At 40.8% G+C, this 23,161-nt stretch overlaps 1 protein-coding gene across 2 annotated transcripts in view; it reads left to right on the forward strand.

Annotated features, from left to right (window-relative positions):
• The window catches only part of APBA1 (amyloid beta precursor protein binding family A member 1), a 218,155-nt gene extending 196,335 nt beyond the window's left edge, over nt 1-21,820 (forward strand). For both annotated transcript variants that reach the window (XM_077249072.1, XM_077249073.1), the window contains 3 exons: nt 632-751; nt 12,642-12,782; nt 16,450-21,820. In XM_077249072.1, the coding sequence (XP_077105187.1) occupies nt 632-751; nt 12,642-12,782; nt 16,450-16,521 (333 nt within the window). In that variant the 3' untranslated portion in view covers nt 16,522-21,820. The remainder of the gene's footprint in view (nt 1-631; nt 752-12,641; nt 12,783-16,449) is intronic.
• Nucleotides 21,821-23,161: the final 1,341 nt, after the last annotated feature.

Raw genomic sequence — 23,161 nt, forward strand, 5'->3', positions numbered from 1 at the left:
CAATAAATTGTCGTATAAATGAAATCAATCCGATCAACAAGGTCTATAATGATTCAGAGCCTTCACTGCAAGAAAGTAACTTGCCTATCCTTAAGGGTATATGCTTAACCTCATCCACAGGGTATACCATAAATAAGTATGGGTCTCACTGGTGAGGTTTTACTTTAAAAGTTTAAAGGGTATGGCCACTTTATCTATATTTTAATATATGTTTGCAGGCATGGTTTTGTGACACTTGCTAGTATATAAGTATCACAGGTTCTTCAGCTTTCTCACAGACTGAACCAAATCAATGGTTGCTGGAAGAGCATGTGACCAGATCATTAGTCTGCTCCAACTGTAAAACGCATGCACATGTCTGGTCACATGCTCCTCCATCAGCAGCCATTTTGAGAACAGGAGAGCTGTACAGACTGTGAGAAAGGTTGTACTAAGTTGTGTGGGAGAAGAAACTGTAATAAGTATACATTACCATGTGACATAAATAAGTCACCCAACACATCTGCTAAATAAAGATAATGCGTCCATCCCCTTTAATTCATTCCAACAATGTGCTGTACAAAGATAGTGTTTGTCTGGTTGTGTGTTACATGCCTATAAAAGAGTTAATCTTACATATTGGATTTTGTAGGGCTTAAAGAACCAGTCCAGAGTGAAGCTGAACATTGTGAGATGTCCTCCAGTTACCACTGTCTTAATTCGAAGACCTGACCTTCGATACCAGCTCGGCTTCAGTGTACAGAATGGAATTGTGAGTTGCCGCACTCTTTAAGAATGTACTCATGTTTAGTTCATAGTGTTTTTACTCAATAAAGAGTTTGCACTGAGTATGGCTAAGGGATAACGTCCTGATCGCTCAGGGTCCTAGTGATAGCACTCAGTACTGATCTCAAGAATGATGCTGTGCAGTGCCCCATCTGAATGAAATAGAAGTCGAGCAAACACAACTCCCCTCCATTGATACAGGATTCTTCCTTGTCCCTTTTACCGGATCGTTAGAGGGCTCCATCAGTCACACCTCCGGCAATCAAGAAGTTATCCCCTATCCTATACAGAGCTTCCATACTTGTACAGACCCTTGGAAATAGTTACTATCTCTAGAGCCAATCACTTGGCTTTAACATAGATACGCATTACACAGATATTTATCACTGGACCCCATACAATATTATAGGACCATAATGTACCTCCGTGTGTTAGATGTCAAGTTCCCGCCGCTGCACAGGGGGAATCTCGAACCACCTCCGCTGCGGTCTCCCATCCTCCTGCCGCAGTGGAGCCTGCTCAGCAGAGACGTCGGTCCCAGTGCCTGGCCCAGGCAGATACTGTGCGTTTGGTTACTGCTGCCCTTCCAGGCTCAGTCATTGTAACCAGAACTGATCAGCGGCGAGCAGGCGCTCCTGGGACTAAGTCCTGCTTTTCTTCTTCTGAGCATGCCCAAGGGACCACCTCTCATTGGAGGTTAGAGGTCACATGCTCAGGTCCTTGTGGCAGCTCCTATTGGACCACTAGGAATGTCTCGGAGAGCTACAGCTATAAAAGGTTTGCATGGCCGCACGGCCATGCGCTAGTATAAACGTGTTATCGTGTGTGTGTGGATGTATGCCTGTTCTGGTGAATGCTCCTTAATCATTCCCATTCCTAGTGTTGTTGAATGCTCGCGAATGTTGGAGCTACCTAGCGCCTGACAGTGCTATCCTAACTCAAGAGCGCGATCTTTACTGCGTCAAACTAGCAGAGACCGCCAGTGCGGCGCCGTGCGCAATTAGTGCCCTTTCCTAGCCCTAGTTAGGGTGGTTAGTGGCGTCCTCCAGAGCGGCGCTGTATGCACTCTGTGCGGTAATCTTTAATTAGTCCTGACAACCGGTCAGTGTAGGGTGGGAACTCCCACTTGATCTCAGCATCTAACTCAGGGCTTCCTCAGGCGCGGGCTCAAAAGCCACCGAGGGTCAGAGCGAGATCAATCACCAGCATAGTGGGGGTGAGTTTCAGGGATCCCACTAGCGTCCATCTGCTGCACCCTGTGACTGGCAACAGGACACAGCATTTCATTTGTTACCCTGCGACTCTGTGAAGCAACAGAGTTCGCATCAGTTCATACCGGGTGACGGAACCTGTGTTTATTCTGGCGTAGTACCGCCATATAGTGCCGCCATTACCTAGCAACAGGTTCCATCTCTGCACGGTGGACCCTGGGCTGCAAACGCACCTTATTACCATCTTTATGTTTATTCGGTGCGTTCTGCCAGCCCTAATACCATGTACCTCTAATTGTATACGAGAGTAGTCTCTTACAAAATCATATGAGAATAATAATTGTGGCTTGCTTCCCCGAATGTTCCATTATGGAGATATCTTGCCTTGAAAGTTTTTTTTGGGAGAAATTCAGTGGCTCACAGATTAATATCAACTGATGAGGTCTGTATGCAAAACATAAATTGGACAACAACCTTAATTTTACCTGTGTATCCTGCTATTCTAACCATGCATGGTTGTCGTATTCATAACCTGCAAGTTGTGGCTTGAAATGAACATTGAGCTCTCCTAAGGATTCAAATCAACGCTGTTTCCCCTTGAGAGTATTTTTAACTAAGACGCTCTTGGAGATATGAATAATTTGCTGGGTTTATTATTAGCTTTTGTTCACAAGCCTCCAGCGCTGTCTGTTATGCTGCAGCATTGGTGAGAAATAGCTTTGGCTTAAAGAGAAGTATGAACTTGTCGGATATGCAAGCAGAACAGACAATAGTCTAATTTTACCACTTGGCTTGTTATTTTGACTGATGTTCTCCTGAAACACAGTGATGAATTAAAAATTATTATTATTATTATTATTTATTGTTATAGCGCCATTTATTCCATGGCGCTTTACAAGTGAGGAGGGGTATACATAATAAAAACAAGTACAATAATCTTGAACAATACAAGTCATAACTGGTACAGGAGGAGTGAGGACCCTGCCCGCGAGGGCTCACAATCTACAAGGGATGGGTGAGAATACAGTAGGTGAGGATAGAGCTGATCGTGCAAATACTTGGAGAATTCATCTAAAAACTAGAAACTGGGAAACGCAAGAAAAATGACTCTAGCAGTCATTCCACTTCACTTTAAGGGGTGCTATAGAGTAGTGTAGCGAGTACTAGACAAATTGATCAATATTATAGTGTCAAAATGATTGCTTGCATGGTTCCTAAATATAATTTACTGCTTATCTATTTCTAGACCACCCATAGACTTTATACGTGCAGGTGGTCCACACTAGGGTCAATGCAGAGTTACCAGGCAGAGAGCAGTAACCTCTGGGTCCCTGGAGAAACAGGCAGCTCGGTTATGCAGGCGTAAGTCCAAACTTACCATGTAACTAGGGCTAAAATAATTGCCCCTGCTACAGGAGAAATCAACAATGAACAGAATGCATTAATATGTTAAAATGCTGCCCAAAGATATTTTAAGATCCAGTGAAATAAATGAAAAAGGCAGGAAAAAAAAATAAAGCAGAACTAAAAGCATAAAAAACACCTCCAATCCAAATTGCTGTTTCTAGCTCCTAACCTACTGAAATAAAAATATCAATATATAAAAGTAATTTCTACAGTAAACATAATTCAAAATGTTTTTCAGCCGTCCATTGTGATGAAAAAAAATATATATTTCCTCATTTTCTTTACATTTCCCCCCTGTTATAAGCAAGAAAAGAAAAATAGGAATATAAAAATTACATAAAAATTAAGTCCCATGTATCATGAACAAAGGGGCAAAAAGGAATTGAATATCTGAACAAGACATTTTTTTTGAGCCGTTAAAAGCAGATATATAATTAAAACTCGAACATGTGCCTGGTCAGGAACTAGTGAAAATGGCCCATCCTGAAATGATTAAATATACAGTTGTCATCTGAGTTTATTGATTGCATCATAAAAACAGATCTAGTTATCATCCAGCCCAAAGTATAAGTAATGAATGTGGGATCTCTGTTGGGCTTCACCACTGAAACCTGGCCTCATCGATGTCTAGTATATGTCTTGTGCCCCCAGGTTCCTATTCACCAACATATCCTTGGTGGATGAAAGTTGCGTAGATCGGTGCTCAGAAATGTATGCTGACTCTTCATATAACTTCATGGATTCCATCAGAGAAATACAGTGATTTTTCCTTGCATACGTTTCCCTACTTTCTCCTGATTGAGTCCTATTTTATACTGTTTTTGTTACGAAATATCTGACAATACAATATGGTTTAATGAATAAAGCCTACTATAGTATTGACTATATAGGACTGATGAGCTGGAGATTGAATTTTTTCATCCTTGAGAGCAAGATTGTTAACCAGAAGAAATACATTTTCTTGTGTCTCTTCAATGTGAGGATCCTGAATGCATCAGCCTACATTTGTGGAACCCATTGAGGTTTTAATGAATGGACACTTTTATTGCGGACACTTTGGATATGTGTATAGTCTTAGAATCCTATTCATAATGCAATTCTCTAATATAAGTTATAATATAAACCAGAGCTGGTTGATAGGACCTTGTTTATTAATACTAATGGACCAAGTATTAATGTGCCAAGGAAGGTTAAAAATAAAAAAAGAGGAATTTATAAGAATTGGTAAAAACATGTTAGATGTTTTAAATACATTGTAAATAGTGATGAGCGAATATACTCATTACTCGAGATTTCTCGAGCACGCTCGGGGTTCCTCCGAGTATTTTTTAGTGCTCGGAGTTTTAGTTTTTCTTGCCGCAACTGAATGATTTACATCTGTTAGCCAGCTTAAGTACATGTGGGGATTCCCTAGCAACCAGGCAACCCCCTCATGTACTTATGCTGGCTAACAGATGTAAATCATTCAGCTGCGGCAAGAAAAACTAAAACTCCGAGCACTAAAAAAACTCGGAGGACCCCCGAGCGTGCTCGAGAAATCTCGAGTAACGAGTATATTCGCTCATCACTAATAGTAAACCTCTATACAGCAGATGTTGCGTGTGGAGTAATGAAGTGGACTCAGGAATTAATATACAATGGACGTCAACGGTGTTCTACAGCTGGCATCTGCTTGTAATGTTAGAGCAGATTGTGGCATTTTTACTGTTTACATGCTATGGTGAGTAGCAACCGCAACATCCAAGACGTCAGTCAGAACGGTCAATAATACAGCTGAAGAAAAGGAAAAAATAGTACCATCCCATAAAATCCATCCTTTATTTGCTTCACGTACAAGACATAAAAACTGGTAGCAGGAGAATGCAGGTAGCGTGAGGACTATGGTTATTACCCTCATTCCTCTGCTACTAGTTTTTATTTTTATATCTTCTATGTGAAGCAAATAAAGGATGGATTTTATGGGATCATGAGTACTGCTTTTTCCTTTTCTTCTGCTGGATTATAGACTGTTGTATTTTGTATGGAACTGAGCACCATGATATCCCCTTGACCCCACAATGTGCTTTTGATGGCTTTGCAAAAGAGATTTCAGAGTGGAAATTGATCTTTTTTAGATCAGTCAGAACGGTCACCATTCGAAGTGATTACCGAAGAGTTGTCAATGCTTAATAGTTGGTTGTTAAAATGACAATACACTGCAATGCAGAAGTATAGTAATGTCTTGTACTTGAGATAAAGTGACTGTAGATTGTAGTTCCCTAGGAGTATGTAAAAATAGCTTAGCTTAAAGGGAATCTGTCAGCAGGACTTCACCGTTCCACTCAAGCTATTTATTTGTGCATGTAGCTCTTTCCAAGACAAGTCCAGCAATACCTTTACATGGCCAGTCTGTTCCTCTGTTACTGAGAAATCAGTGTTGAATTGATATGCAATATGTTATGGTAGAACTGTCACTCCAGCTCTGTTCCCTACCCAGCACCGCCTCCTCCTGCTTGACTAACAATCTTTGTGCTGTGTGACTTCAGTCAAGCAGGAGGAGGTAGCGCTGGCCAGGAATAGAGCTGCAGTGGTAGAGACATCAAATCTATCGTGGTTCTTCAGCCTCATTTACATATCAAATCAATGGAACTGACAGTCAAGGTAAAGGTACTGCTGGACTTCTCTTTCAAAGAACTATATGCATATATACAGTACAGACCAAAAGTTTGGACACACCTTCTCATTTAAAGATTTTTCTGTATTGTCATGACTATGAAAATTGTAAATTCACACTGAAGGCATCAAAACTATGAATTAACACATGTGGAATTATATACTTAACAAAAAAGTGTGAAACACCTGAAAATATGTCTTATATTCTAGGTTCTTTAAAGTAGCCACCTTTTGCTTTGATGACTGCTTTGCACACTCTTGGCATTCTCTTGATGAGCTTCAAGAGGTAGTCACCGGAAATGGTCTTCCAACAATCTTGAAGGACTTCCAAGAGATGCTTAGCACTTGTTGGCCCTTTTGCCTTCTCTCTGCTGTCCAGCTCACCCCAAACCATCTCGATTGGGTTCAGGTCTGGTGGCTGTGAAGTCCAGGTCATCTGGCGTAGCACCCCATCACTCTCCTTCTTGGTCAAATAGCCCTTACACAGCCTGGAGGTGTGTTTGGGGTCATTGTCCTGTTGAAAAATAAATGATTGTCCAACTAAACACAAACCGGATGGGGTAGCATGCCGGTGCAAGATGCTGTGGTAGCCATGCTGGTTCAGTATGCCTTCAATTTTGAATAAATCCCCAACAGTGTCACCAGCAAAGCACCCCCACACCATCACACCTCCTCCTTCATGATTCACGGTGGGAACCAGGCATGTAGAGTCCATTCGTTCACCTTTTCTGCGTCGCACAAAGACACGGTGGTTGGAACCAAAGATCTCAAATTTGGACACATCAGACCAAAGCACAGATTTCCACTGGTCCAATGTCCATTCCTTGTGGTCTTTAGCCCAGACAAGTCTCTTCTGCTTGTTGCCTGTCCTTAGCAATGGTTTCCTAGCAGCTATTTAACCATGAAGGCCTGCTGCACAAAGTCTCCGCTTAACAGTTGTTGTAGAGATGTGTCTGCTGCTAGAACTCTGTGTGGCATTGACCTGGTCTCTAATCTGAGCTGCTGTTAAACTGCGATTTCTGAGGTTGGTGGCTCGGATAAACTTATCCTCAGAAGCAGAGGTGACTCTTGGTCTTCCTTTCCTGGGGCAGTCCTCATGTGAGCCAGTTTCTTTGTAGTGCTTGATGGTTTTTGCAACTGCACTTGGGGACACTTTCAAAGTTTGCCCAATTTTTCGGACTGACTGACCTTCATTTCTTAAAGTAATGATGGCCACTCGTCTTTCTTTACTTAGCTGCTTTTTTTTTGCCATAATACAAATTCTAACAGTCTATTCAATAGGACTATCAGCTGTGTATCCACCAGACTTCTGTTGAACACAACTGATGGTCCCAACCCCATTTATAAGGCAAGAAATCCCACTTAATAAACCTGACAGGGCACACCTGTGAAGTGAAAACCATTTCCGGTGACTACCTCTTGAAGCTCATCAAGAGAATTCCAAGTGTGTGCAAAGCAGTCATCAAAGCAAAAGGTGGCTACTTTGAAGAACCTAGAATATAAGACATATTTTCAGTTGTTTCACACTTTTTTGTTAAGTATATAATTCCTCATGTGTTAATTCATAGTTTTGATGCCTTCCGTGTGAATTTACAATTTTCAAAGTCATGAAAATACAGAAAAATCTTTAAATGAGAAGGTGTGTCCAAACTTTTGGTCTGTACTGTAAATAGTTTAGAGGGTGAAATCCTCCTGACAAAATTCCTTTTTGATGTTTTTAAAAATGTTTTTAAAAAACTGTTAACATTTATAATGATAAAAAATTAACATATTGAGTATCACTGTGTCCATAAATGTCCAAACTATTAAAAGATCAAATTTTATGTTGCTGGTTTACAGCAAATAAAAAAAATGCCAGAATTGCTGTTTTTCAGTCACTTCAACTACCCTCAAAAATGAAATAAAAAAAATAGTAAAAAATATGTATGGAAGTACAGTGGTACAATACCATGGCATGTAAAAGTTTGGGCACCCCTGGTAAAAAATATTGTTATTCTGAACTGTTAAGAAAGTCGAAGATGAAATGATCTGTAAAAGGGCTAAAGTTAAAGATGACACATTTCCTTTTTATTTTAGGCAAAAACAGTATATTGTAATTTTTTACATTTTAAAAATTACAAATAGGAAAATGGGCCCATACAAATGTTTGGACACCCTTGGAGATTTGTGTGCTCGGATAACTTTGGCCAAAGTTTCAGACCTTAATTAGCCTGTTAGGTTTATGTCTTGTCCACTATCATAGTTGGGAAAGGCCATGTGATGCAAGTTTCCCCGCATTATAAAAACCCAGTCTCCTCTATCCTTGTGCCAAAAAAACAGCATCCATGGGTTCTTCTGAGCAGATGCCTAGCACTCTGAAAATGAAAATGATGGAGGCCCACAAAGCAGGAGAAGGCTATAAGAAGATAGCAAAGCGTTTTCAAGTTGCCCTTTGCTCCATTCGAAATGTAATTAAGAAATGGCAGTTAACAGGAACAGTGGAGGTCAAGATAAGGTCGGGAAGACCAAGCAAAATTTCAGTGAGCTCTTAGAATTGCTAGAGAAGCAAATCAGAACCCCAACTTAACTAAAAGACCTTCAGAAAGATTTAGCAGACTCTGGAGTTGAGGTACATTGTTCTTCTGTTCAGAGACATCTGCACAAATATGCTTTGTCCGACAAAGAAATTACCGTATATACTCGAGTATAAGCCGACCCGAGTATAAGCCGACCCCCCTAATTTTGCCACAAAAAACTGGGAAAACTTATTGACTCGAGTATAAGCCTAGGGTGGAAGATGCAGCAGGTACCGGTGAATTTCAAAATTAGAAATAGATACTCCATACCATTCATTATGGCCCCATAGATGCTCCACATAAAGCTGTGCCATATATAATGCTCTGCACCGTTCATTATGGCCCCATAGATGCTCCACATAAAGCTGTGCCATATATAATGCTCTGCACAGTTCATTATGGCCCCATAGATACTCCACATAAAGCTGTGCCATATATACAATGCTCTGCACCGTTGCCCCATAGATACTCCACATAAAGCTGTGCCATATATACAATGCTCTGCACCGTTGCCCCATAGATAGCTGTGCCATATATATAATGCTCTGCACCGTTGCCCCATAGCTGTGCCATATAGTGCTCTGCACCATTGCCCCATAGCTGTGCCATATAGTGCTCTGCACCGTTGCCCCATAGCTGTGCCATATAGTGCTCTGCACCGTTGCCCCATAGCTGTGCCATATAGTGCTCTGCACCGTTGCCCAATAGCTCTGCCATATAGTGCTCTGCACAGTTGCCTCATAGCTGTGCCATATAGTGCTCTGCACCATTGCCCCATAGCTGTGCCATATAGTGCTCTGCACCGTTGCCCCATAGCTGTGCCATATAGTGCTCTGCACCGTTGCCCCATAGCTTTGCCATATAGTGCTCTGCACCGTTGCCCCATAGCTGTGCCATATAGTGCTCTGCACCGTTGCCCCATAGCTTTGCCATATAGTGCTCTGCACCGTTGCCCCATAGCTGTGCCATATAGTGCTCTGCACCATTGCCCCATAGCTTTGCCATATAGTGCTCTGCACCGTTGCCCCATAGCTGTGCCATATAGTGCTCTGCACCGTTGCCCCATAGCTGTGCCATATAGTGCTCTGCACCGTTGCCCCATAGCTGTGCCATATAGTGCTCTGCACCGTTGCCCCATAGCTGTGCCATATAGTGCTCTGCACCGTTGCCCCATAGCTTTGCCATATAGTGCTCTGCACCCTTGCCCCATAGCTGTGCCATATAGTGCTCTGCACCGTTGCCCCATAGCTGTGCCATATAGTGCTCTGCACCGTTGCCCCATAGCTGTGCCATATAGTGCTCTGCACCGTTGCCCCATAGCTGTGCCATATAGTGCTCTGCACCGTTGCCCCATAGCTGTGCCATATAGTGCTCTGCACCATTGCCCCATAGCTGTGCCATATAGTGCTCTGCACCGTTGCCCCATAGCTGTGCCATATAGTGCTCTGCACCGTTGCCCCATAGCTGTGCCATATAGTGCTCTGCACCGTTGCCCCATAGCTGTGCCATATAGTGCTCTGCACCATTGCCCCATAGCTCTGCCATATAGTGCTCTGCACCATTTCCCCATAGATGCTCCACATAAATCTGTGCTGCTGCTGCTATAAAAAAAACAAAAAAAAAAACACATACTCACCTCTCTTGCTTGCAGCTCCTCGGCGCCATCTTCCCGGCGTCTCTCCGCACTGACTGATCAGGCAGAGAGCGGCGCGCACACTATTTGCATCACCGCGCCCTCTGACCTGCACAGTCAGTGCGGAGAGACGCCGGGAAGATGGCGCGACGCCCGGCGTGTGGAACGCGGACAGGTGAATATGTAATACTTACCTGCTCCCGGCGTCCCGCTCCTTCCCCCGGACAGCTGGTCTTCGGTGCCGCAGCCTCTTCCTCTGTCAGCGGTCACCGGCACCGCTTCATTAGAGAAATGAATAGGCGGCTCCGCCCCTATGGGAGGTGGAGCAGCCTATTCATTTCTCTAATGAGCGGTCCCACGTGACCGCTCAGGGGAAGAGGCCACGGCACCCGGAGACAGTGGGACGTGCAGGGGGGGCGCCAGGAGCCCCGGAAGCAGGTAAGTATATGACAGTGCTCACCCGCCGACCCCACCACCGATCATGACTCGAGTATAAGCCGAGAGGGGCACTTTCAGCCCAAAAATTTGGGCTGAAAATCTCGGCTTATACTCGAGTATATACGGTACCCCAAAATAACAATAAATAAGCTTCAAGCAGATAAACAACCTATTTAACCAACCACAGAACTACTTGAAATAAATACTTGAAAAAATCATAAAAAATCCAAAATATTTTATTTGACACCAAAAGAACAATACACAGAAAATCAATTTAAAAACAAGAGGGGCAGTTTTTGGCACGCATAATATCACAAAGTATATATAAGTCCATAAAGAGATGCATGCTCCTCCATAATATTGAGTACTGGTAGCAAAAAGATTTTTAGCTGCAATATCACAATTGGTAAACATCCATAATAGGATAAAGGTGAGGAAAAATACACATAAATATATATGCCATGAACAAATAAGTGGCATTTAATGTGCTAAAAAATATCCCCCCCAGAAAACAACTTCAAAGAACTAGAAAGTGCATAATGCATAGAAATATATATACTAAGCAGTACTCATGGTGAGCGTGCCAATACTGCCTCCTCACACTCCAACGCGCGTTTCACACGTTTTGCTTGCTCAGGGAGTGAGTCTTTATGGACTTATATATACTTTGTGATATTATAAGTGCCAAAAACTGCCCCTCTTGTTTTTAAATTAATTTTCTGTGTATTGTTCTTTGGTGTCAAATAAAATATTTTGGATTTTTTATATGATTTTTTCAAGTATTTTATCTGCACAAATATGGCCTTCATGTAAGAGTCATTAGAAGAAAATCTCTCCTGCGTCCTCACCATAAAATTCAGAATCGGAAGTATGCAAAAGAGCATCTAAACAAGCCTGATGCATTTTGGAAACAAGTTCTGTGGACCGATGAGGTTAAAATAGAACTCTTTGGCCACAATGATGAAAGGTACAGTATGTGTGGAGAAAAAAGGGCACAGAATTTTCAAGAAAAGGACATCTTGCCAACCATTAAACATGAGGATTGATCAATTATGCTTTGTGGTTGTCTTGAGGCCAATGGGACAGGGAACATTTTACAGGTAGCGGGAAGAATAGAGTCAATGAAATTTCAACAAATTTTTGATGCAAACATAACACCAACTTTAAAAAACTGAAGTGTAAAAGAGGATGGCTTCTACAAATTGATAATGATCCTAAACACATGTCAAAATTCACAAGACTACCTCAAAAGGCTCAAGCTTAAGATTTGAGAGTGGCCCTCACAGTCCTCTGATCTGAACATCATTGAAAATCTGTGGCTAGACCTCAAAATAGCAGTGCATGCAAGACGACCCTGAAATCTCACAGAACTGTAAGAATTTTCTAAGGAAGAATTAATGCAAATCCCTCAAACAAGAACTGTCTCTTGTCTGGCTACAAAAAGCGTTTGCAAGCTGGGATACTTGCAAAAATGAGTACTACTAGGTACTAACTATACAGGGTACTCAAAATTTTGTATCGGCCCATTTTCCTTATAGTAATTTTTAAAATTAAAAAAATGACTTCTTTGCCTAAAAAAAAAAAAAAAATAGTCTTCATACATCTGTCATCAGAAGACTAAAAAAACAGCTATGGATCTTAGAAGGCAGACAGGAAAACACTGTAGCAGAAAATATTTGACCTATAATGGATTTGTTGAATTCGGATGCTGATTTAGGTGTCAATTAACTAATCTTACATTCCAAGAGAATTGGACATTATTCACAAATTGCAGATTTGGTCAGAATTTTCCATATATATTTGAAAGCTAAAACCAGGACAGTATCCTAAACACTGAAAATATAATGCAAGGATATGTATGTTTTATTTTTTCTTCTATGCATCTACTCCTGATTTCATCTCGAAAATCCTGATCTATGATGTGGCCCAAGGGACTTCCTTCCATTCCACATTGCTGATGTATGATTTTCTTCTGTTCAGATCTGCAGCCTAATGCGAGGAGGTATTGCAGAACGAGGTGGTGTACGAGTGGGTCATCGCATTATTGAAATTAATGGACAAAGTGTTGTAGCAACTCCTCATGAAAAGATAGTTCATATTCTCTCCAATGCAGTTGGCGAGGTAAGGAATGAACGCTTCTCATTGCCATCTTGTCTTTTTTGGCTTCATTATATCATGGTTAGAAAAAGTTGCAGATTAGATGTTTTATTAATGGGATCTACTTTGAAACAGAAATGTGTCATTATATCTAGTTATCTCAATTTTAAGATAGAAATTACATACACTACAGGAATAAACGAATGTGGACATTAATTACAAGATCAGACATTTGACCCCACTGTGCATAATATCACATTAACAAACATTAGAAAAAATAGGCTGTAATAAAGCCATCCATAACGTTTAGCCTGGGGTTACACGGCGACTTTGGTCACTACGCAAGTAATTGAGCCAAAGATTGTTAGGTGCTAATTCTGCATCACATCTCCATACACTGGTATTGGGTCATATTGGGACTTGGAGGGTAGTGCATTTGTGACAAGCAAGTCACAGTAAATTTTGGGTGATCTTTTACTTCTTGCTCGTCGTGGTACCATCTAGGTTCTCATTCACTTCTACTGCGCTGCAAGTAGGATTACCAATGCACTTAACCAGAGTGTATTACGCTGTTCTCTTGAATCCCATATAAGTGGTTGGGATTTATGGAAACGGTAATACACAGCAAGCTACACTGTTTCTGTAACTCAGGGTTGCCTCTACATACGATGCCATTTCTGGGTATTTTGTGCTTCCAATTGGGCAACAACATCTTGGCCAAGAACATTTTGTTTTTAACTTAAGTTCAAGTGCGCATGTGCAAAGGTCATTGTGAAGGGTGGCGGGAAGCATGGTCAGCTGTGACATCTACTATTATGAATGGTGGATCCTGTGTTATCAGCTGTGTATACTGGAGGTGTTATCAGTCATTGTAAACCTGACTCTGATGATAAGGAGCCTTGCTGAAACCTCTTCTTGAAAGGACAGGAGGTATGAGTCTACAAAACCCCAATGGCTAGCTTGAAACTTGCAAGATTACTAAGTTTTTTTTTTTTTTTTTAATAAATATCTTGCATAAAAAAACGCCAAATTTGAAAAGAAATAAAAAACATATACCGTAATACAAAAAACAGATTTAAACAATAGGTGATTTTCTAATGATACTGTAGACTCCCCAAAAGAAGCAAATAAATGTTTGGCTTGGGCCTTCACAGGCCTACTAAGAGCTATAACCTAATCTAAATCCTGATAATTTATTTGGGCTTTGGTGAACAAGAATTCTTGTAGCTGGTTCTACAGTCTAAGGCCGGGGTCACACTTGCGAGTGCACTGCAAGAAACATGTGTGAGTCTCTCGCATCAATACTCGGCACTGCCGCCGGCAGTTCAGACCGGAGTGTTCAGCTGCATAGAAATACATACAGCCACACCCTCCGGTCCCGAGTGCCGGCGGCAGTGCCGGGTATTGATGTGAGAGACTCACACGAGTTTCTTGCATTGCACTCGCAAGTGTGACCCCGGCCTAATAGTTAAACTTTCCATAATGGTATGTGCACAACACGACTTTTTTAGATGGACTCCACTCCGCAAATATCAAAACAACAATTCTGTGCACATGTACAATCATTTGTCACTTTTTTAATTGCTTCAGACACCTTCAGAAAATCCCATGGCAGACAAAATGACTAGTGATAAAAATTCCCCATTAAATGTCACCTGCTTAACCCAGCAGGAAGTACAGCGGCGTCTAAAAATAACTAAAATTGACAAATCTCCGGGCCCGGATGGGATACACCCCCGAGTACTGCAGGAACTAAGTACAGTCATTGATAGACCATTATTTTTAATCTTTAAAGACTCCATAATAACAGGGTCTATACCACAGGACTGGCGTATAGCAAATGTGGTGCCAATATTCAAAAAAGGGGCAAAAACTGAACTCGGTAATTATAGGCCAGTAAGTTTAACCTCTACTGTGGGTAAAATCCTGGAGGGCATTCTAAGGGATGCTATGCTGGAGTATCTGAAGAGGAATAACCTCATGACCCAGTATCAGCACGGGTTTACTAGGGATCGTTCATGTCAGACTAATTTGATCAGCTTCTATGAAGAGGTAAGTTCAGGACTGGACCAAGGGAACCCAGTGGACGTAGTATATATGGACTTTTCCAAAGCTTTTGATACGGTGCCACACAAAAGGTTGTTACATAAAATGAGAGTAATGGGGATAGGGGAAAATATGTGTAAGTGGGTTGAGAGCTGGCTCAGGGATAGGAAACAAAGGGTGGTTATTAATGGAGCACACTCGGACTGGGTCACGGTTAGCAGTGGGGTACCACAGGGGTCAGTATTGGGCCCTCTTCTTTTTAACATATTTATTAATGACCTTGTAGGGGGCATTCAGAGTAGAATTTCAATATTTGCAGATGACACTAAACTCTGCAGGGTAATTAATACAGGGGAGGACAATTTTATATTACAGGATGATTTATGTAAACTAGAAGCTTGGGCTGATAAATGGCAAATGAGCTTTAATGGGGATAAATGTAAGGTCATGCACTTGGGTAGAAGTAATAAGATGTATAACTATGTGCTTAATTCTAAAACTCTGGGCAAAACCGTCAATGAAAAAGACCTGGGTGTATGGGTGGATGACAAACTCATATTCAGTGGCCAGTGTCAGGCAGCTGCTACAAAGGCAAATAAAATAATGGGATGTATTAAAAGAGGCATAGATGCTCATGAGGAGAACATAATTTTACCTCTATACAAGTCACTAGTTCGACCACACTTAGAATACTGTGCACAGTTCTGGTCTCCGGTGTATAAGAAAGACATAGCTGAACTGGAGCGGGTGCAGAGAAGAGCGACCAAAGTTATTAGAGGACTGGGGGGTCTGCAATACCAAGATAGGTTATTACACTTGGGGCTATTTAGTTTGGAAAAACGAAGACTAAGGGGTGATCTTATTTTAATGTATAAATATATGAGGGGACAGTACAAAGACCTTTCTGATGATCTTTTTAATCATAGACCGGTGACAGGGACAAGGGGGCATCCGCTACGTCTGGAGGAAAGAAGGTTTAAGCATAATAACAGACGCGGATTCTTTACTGTAAGAGCAGTGAGACTATGGAACTCTCTGCCGTATGATGTTGTAATGAGTGATTCATTAATTAAATTTAAGAGGGGACTGGATACCTTTCTGGAAAAGTATAATGTTACAGGGTATATACACTAGATTCCTTGATAAGGCGTTGATCCAGGGAACTAGTCTGATTGCCGTATGTGGAGTCGGGAAGGAATTTTTTTCCCCATGGTGGAGTTACTCTTTGCCACATGGGGTTTTTTTGCCTTCCCCTGAATCAACATGTTAGGGCATGTTAGGTTAGGCTATGGGTTGAACTAGATGGACTTACAGTCTTCCTTCAACCTTAATAACTATGTAACTATGTAACTATGTAACCTGCGCTCCATGCAGAGAGCATGGAGCGAAAGCCGGCAGCAGAGCTACCGCAAGAATGCTGGCAAAGTTAGCATTCAAAACCACTACAGAAAAAGGATTGCCAGCGTTTTCCTGAAGCTGCTTGGTCTGGGAAAATTTGGCGGGTTTAATAGACGCCATGTGCACGTAGCCTAAGAATGGTTAAAAAAAATGATTTAAGTGGTATAATGCTTTATTACTAGAGATAGCTATTTAGTACTGTTCTTGCTTTCACACCTCCGTGGTACTTTGTTTTTTATCTCCATAGATACACATGAAGACAATGCCAGCAGCTATGTACCGACTGCTGACCGCACAGGAGCAACCAGTTTACATCTGATAGCCTCTCTGCTGCTTCACAACATGCATGGAGGACAGTTCGCCTCACTTGTGGTTGTTTTCCTAGTGCTGCCTTTGTGTCTGCAGAAACATCTTCAGGAACATTACTTTGTTTAAATTTAAATTTTTGTCCAATTTCTTGATGCCCATGAAATGAGTATTTTACAAAATGTCATGACTTCAAAGGCAACATTTTCCACTGCTGATTAATCTGACACATGTTTTCCCAGTCAGGAAGACACCTTGCAGCTTTTGTGTAGGGTGTCTTGGAGCCTCTCAAGATCCCATGCCTAAAGCTGGCTCTTAAGGTGTCCGTTCCGAAAGGCTATCCAGCAACTGTTGATTGGGCTCACTTGATTGACATTATACCCTTGTTTCATGCACTTATAGCTCGAACACTTAAAAATGGCCAGTTCTTAATATCATATGTTACAAAAAAGCCCTAATGCATGTGTCACGGTAATAAAGTAGCAGGACTGAATCTTAGTTACAACTTGGCTGTGCATGAAGCTCTGGGACACCTTGAATTTACCAGTTATACTATGTGTGCTTCTGTGACGTGTTCACTGTATCAAAGCACTGTTGAAACTCATTGGAGAACTTGCAATATGATTAAGTAAGAGATGGCGTTCTACAAGTAACTAGATGTGGATGTTAGATAATACTGCAATGAATCGACCACAATCTACTGTTCGTCAATATATAATTCTACCTTAAATTATTTCATACAAGGTATAAAAATGTTGCAACTGGGCTCCGCTAGTTTACTCTGTTTTGCTCAGAAGATATATTCCAAATATCAGACGTGGCTTATTTGCACAATAACGTGTATCCATGTAGTGGATAGTTGCAGCTAAAAAGACCATACTTGGGAGATGTGACCTCCACAGACTTGGTTGTACAGTATATAGAGACCATTTCATTTTGATAAAGGCTGCCATTCTTCTTACTCATTCTTGTGTTGCAAATGTTAACTCCCCCGTGCACTTAAAGATCACTTGGCCATGTGTGGTTTTCATTCATTCCTCTGTTTAACAAGTTTTTCAACAATGTTCCATCCTAATTTTGGTGAGGTATTATGGCCCATTTTGAACATCTTTGTTCATCGATGCAAACCTGGGCAATCTTACTTTATTTCCGATCAAGCAGAGACCTCCGTAAGAAATTCTCAGATGTACATTATGTCTACACTGAACAATATCATATCCATAAATATTGTAATGTCGTGCATGGGGACATCAACTCAGCATTTTATGTGCAGTTAAGCCCTACAATTGCTGCTGATTAAATATCCATCGAAGCGTGAAATGCTCAGTTTCGGAAAAGATGCCAGATGTAACAAATCAGATTTGGATGGTTGTTACAATGTTTAGAATTTGTTTACTTTTTACAATTACTTGTAAAAGGGGAAGGAGAAGGGCTAGTACGCAGACTAGTGACATGACATGTTGGCCTCATATGCAGACCCCCTTTTTCAATGGGCTTGATCTATTGACCAGGCCTGATGGCTGAGACTACAGATGACTGTTAGATTTGAGCCTGTACGTCTTTACATATATATATCCCAACATTATTCTTATCCAGAACTAGGCTGTTTGTTTAGATATATCAAGGGATCATTCCTAGCAACTTTATATTTTCTAGGTGTCACGACCCATCATCTGGTGTTTCCAAACCATGCAGCCATTTTTGGAACCATGGTGGTGGGCAATGCAATGTGAAGATTAATTTACCTGGAAAGCTACTTTTCAAGCCTAAATAGCATCAGGGCTCAAAGTAAACCTTATTTATACCAGCTGGATTATTAATATTGACCATGAGGGTCATTCTGAGACAACATAGTGACAGATACCGGTATTGGTATTGCAGATGTATGGCCAGTACAAGGTAATGTAGACTCTGTACAGTTAGAGACTAGAGAGATGACAGCTTCCAGCTAAGTGTTTACACAATTTGATTTACAATGTCTATACTTTACTGACTTGTGCTACTATGTATGTCCAAATAACACTTCTTGGTGGAGTTACAGGATCTTTCCTCTTAAGTTCTCGGAAGTTTGATAGGACATGTTTACATAAACATGATATAGATGTTTTTTGTCCCTCTTAAGTAACTGTAGTTGGTCACTTTCAGGCGAGAAATGTATCTCTAAATAGTCCTAATGTTATGTTATGGAGCAAATTTAATATTTAAAACTAAAGCAGATAGTTGGTTCAACCCAAAGAGAACCAAGCTAATGTCATGCAATTAATATTTATATTGTGATGTAGATACTTGTGTAACAGGGTTTATTAATAAGGTGTGAAGATGATTTATTAGTTTCTTAGAATGATGGACCTTCTGTGAGAGCTTTGACATGAAGAAAATTGGGAATGTATTTATTTATTTATTAGGGTATATGGTGTGTTCTGAAATAATAACTTTTTCTGGTCATCTAAGGTTGAGTTTACATAGTGTTCTCTCCTACATTTAATGGCTCTGTCAAGACTTATGTCTAAATCCCCCCCCAAAACAGGATTCAGATATATGCACCGATGGAACCATTAAGTATAATGATGCAGACAGAGTCACTGTGTGCTCTGTTGTGATTCATTTTTGGCCTTATGCGCCTATTGGAGGCGGACACCTAGACATAGTCATTTTACGGGAGTGTTCAGACATAAGTTCTGACAAGGCCACTGAATGTAGGGAAAAATGCTATGTGATCCCAGCCTAAGACACTTGGAGCTATCTGGCAGTGACCCAGATAAAGATGTGCAATAATATTATAAGATTATCAATAGTAGTTTGGACAAACTTCATTTTTAATGCTAAGGCCCACTATACATATTTTATGTCGGTCGGCCGAACTATGCTTTGGCTGATCGTTCAGCTGGCACCTATTCCAGCCGAATCTCCCATACACAGGAGCGAAGCTCTGCTGTGTTCTCTATGAGATAGCTGTTGTCAGACATATCTGGCAGTGGCTTATCTCCATGAGACAATAGGATCGGTATATACCGAAGCTTTATTTACCCTGACAATAGATTGTCTGAGGCGCCCATACTCATAACCTGGTGATATCGGCAGGTATGACCGACATTAGTCTAGTGTGTACGGGGGCTTAAGTTCCCATGATGAATATTTGGTGCATTTTTTCCACTTTTTCATGTGCAAAAAAAACAGTGTATTACAGTTCGAGCAAAGTGGTTGAGATCAATGTACAGTAACTCTCATGCGCAGGTGCTGTTTTTTAACATGTGAATTGACCTATGGTGCATTTTTTTAAATCTGCAACTTCTCAGTTTCTTTTGGGCTAAATGTGTGTTTTAATTAGAAAAGATTTTCCCCATATACTTGAATCTGCAGATAAAAAACTCAAACGTGTTTTTAGTAAGTTCCTGCAGAGAAACCGTAAAATTACACTTAATCCTCACATGACTTTATCAATTACGTTTTGTCAAGGCCAAGCAAATAGGAAGTAATTTGCATAAAACATGACATACCGACAAGAGGCAAACCCGCAGCTTAAAAAACGTCATAAAGTGAATGTATAGGAAAACTCACAAAAAAAGGCAATTCACAAATACAAGTAGTCTAAACTGGCTAATTCTTGCCTCATCAAAACTGCCCCAAATGCTCACCTTGGGTACTTAGCCCAGGAAACATCTGCAGCCTCGCTGTTGTTGGCTATTGCAGACCCACAAGTTCCCTTTAAGACTAGAAAGAAAGCTGCAATTGTGTCTGAAAGAAAAACATTTAAGAAATAACAAATATTTTCACTGAGGATAAATTAGAGAAAATTTATTAATACTGATAGGTTTTATTATTTCTGGCTTATGGTGCTAGTATTATCTACAAAATAAGTATGATTTTTATTTTTAATAACAAAGGGCAAAACTTTGTCACAAAATTTCCAGTTAATTCTGAATCTTGATTGAGGGTGTATGGTCATCAAAATGATTCTAAAATATTTAGTGCCCATTATATTTAAAATAAAAAAAATCACAGATAATTTGGCTATTTATTGTGCTGTATTATGGACATAGAAACAATGGCTGCATGAGACAAGATAGGCAGGGTGCAATGTTATGATTGCTGCGATATCAAGTGTCCAGCATGGCTCTCAAGGGTAGGCTACAATTATTAAGTTCTGTATTCTGGTTTTCCAGCCTGCCATGATTGTAAGAAGCTAGAATTGTAGTCTTTATTGTATACATTGCTCATTCTCATGTCATCAATTTGTCCGGAACTTTGTGCAATATCTGATATCTAACACCATGTTATCTACACCTAGCGAGTAGGAATGTATTTAGTAATACATTTATGACTATTGCAGAAATACATTGGTTCCAGTCTAATTTCTGGCATATAAAATCACAAAGGATAAGGTGGTGTAGCCGAAAAACCCACGTGACTTAATCTCTTACCTTTCAGCATCAAATTTGTATTCATATTTTGAGGATTTGCCACATTTGCGGCAAGTGTGACAGCTAATACCATCTGCCCATGATAAAGTCTGTACCACTACCAACATGCCGGCCATTTTTTGCTTTGTAATAGTCCAATAGAAGAGCACAAGTGTCAGTGTCTTAAGGTCCTCACCGAGAAGCACAGTGCTACACACATCACACCCCCTCTAAATAACGTTGCAATAGTTCTTTTTTTGGGGGGGGACCATTTCTCCATGAGCCTCTTTTTACAACACGCTCTGCTGTCTTACTTATATTTTTAAAAACTAAAAAAAAAAATACAATGTTCTCCTAGGAAAATTAACTTTACTTGACCTCTGGTTGGGTAACACATCTTTAGATATATTGGTAATTCTTTTTTTTTTTTTAGGTAATATTTGAGTTGTTCGATTACTTTTACAAATCACAGCTGCGTCGACAGACGTTTTGTACGTACCTAGCAGAGTACTTAGAATATGCAGTTATACTATTGTTCTGTAAAGAGGGTGGAATAGAAATTATTGTAAATCGCTGGGAAAGTATAGTAATGTATTTGTAACAATATTGTTCTTTGTAAACAGCAAACCTAAAAGGAATCAATGTGAGCCTGAAATGTTGATACTGCACATCTACTGAATGTAACTCCTCGGACGGCTTTGTCACAGATCCCTCACCCCTTTTTATCTGTGATGCAGCTGCAACAGTTCCATTGATTCTCGAGCTACTTTGTTGTGGTGTTTCTACTCTGCTATGTATCTTTTATTTATCTGAGCGCTTGCTGATGTCTGTAACATTTGCAACAACAACTATAGTAATAATAATAATAATAAAAAAGATGCGTACAAGTAACACTGGTCAGAACTACTGGTATCCGTGTGTGTTGTGCCTTCTTTTATTGTATGAGTGGGCAGATGTGCTGTTGTTCTTTTGTATTGTGCTATATTTTCTTTTAAAATGAGATTCTAAAACATATTTAGGTGAAACGCGCCGGTCCTTCTGGTGTGGTCCGATGTGTGCTGCTGCTGTAGCGTGATCTAAGGCTTTGGGGACTTGCAATATCTGGCCGGGTTATTTTTTCTGCTAAACAGACTAGTATTTGCCAGACCACTGGAGCATTAGTAAATTGCAGCACATCATTAAAATCATGGTATTCTTACTGAAAAGCCTTGATTACAATTACTGCTGTATATTTGTGGTCAGTAATATCTTTTCCAGGATGTAAGACAATACATATATAAATATATGTATGGAGTGTAGAACACTTATGCTGCTGGGAGTTCGGACCACCTGTAGGAGAAAGGAACAGCGTCTTCCTCATTATCGGTCACGTCTCTGGAGACAAAAGATGAGCTTCACAGGTTTATATCACTGGAGGAGAAGGGGGATTAAGCCAGGCTGAAATGCATCATCAACAGATAAGCCGTAACGGCAGTTAATGGATTGACAGCTCTCTAGTCATATCTAGACTGCAGATCAGTTCTTTTACAGAGGCTGGAAACCAAATGTGTAACCTAGAAAAATTGTATACTACCGCGAATGTGTGACAGCCATGATTTTATTTCTTCTATACATCAGCTACATGAACAGCTCTTGGACTGATAGTGAAGTAGTGCTGTGTGCTCCTTTTGAAGGCAAAGGAAGCCTGCTAAAATGAAAAGGAATATGTCAGTAGGATCATACTCCCCACCCCCCTCTCCGTATGAATGGACAGGCAGGTCTGTGAAATGTAAATCCATGGAAACCTTTATATCTTCTATCTGTTGCTGCATTCTCAAGTGATTAGCATTTTATTCACATGTAAATGAGGAATTGAGTGCTGTGTGCCTGACTGAGCACTTAAGGAACCAAACCAATGCCTCCCAAGCTGGTTTCCGCAGCCTCTTTAGCTTGATAGCTCACTTTCTGATTTCCTTGTCTAGCACTGGATGCCACACACAGAGAAGGGCAGATCAATTCACGGGACTCTAGTCCATCGGTTAGGTCTTTGCTCTGTGTGGCCATTGGATGGAGGCTTGTGAATCTCTTGCTTTACACTGTCCCCAATGCGTATATTGATTAGCCAGATGACGTAGTGCCAGCCAAGCTAATCAAAAGCCATTCCAGGGAATCCCTGAATGTAAGAGATACAGGAGCCTCTCATTCAGTAGCCACAGAGCACTGACCTGGCTGATGGCCGTGAATCGACCCGCCCATTTCTAGTCACACAGACAA

The sequence above is a fragment of the Ranitomeya variabilis genome, chromosome 1 (genome assembly GCF_051348905.1).
Source record: "Ranitomeya variabilis isolate aRanVar5 chromosome 1, aRanVar5.hap1, whole genome shotgun sequence".
NCBI classification, from domain to species: Eukaryota; Metazoa; Chordata; class Amphibia; order Anura; family Dendrobatidae; genus Ranitomeya; species Ranitomeya variabilis.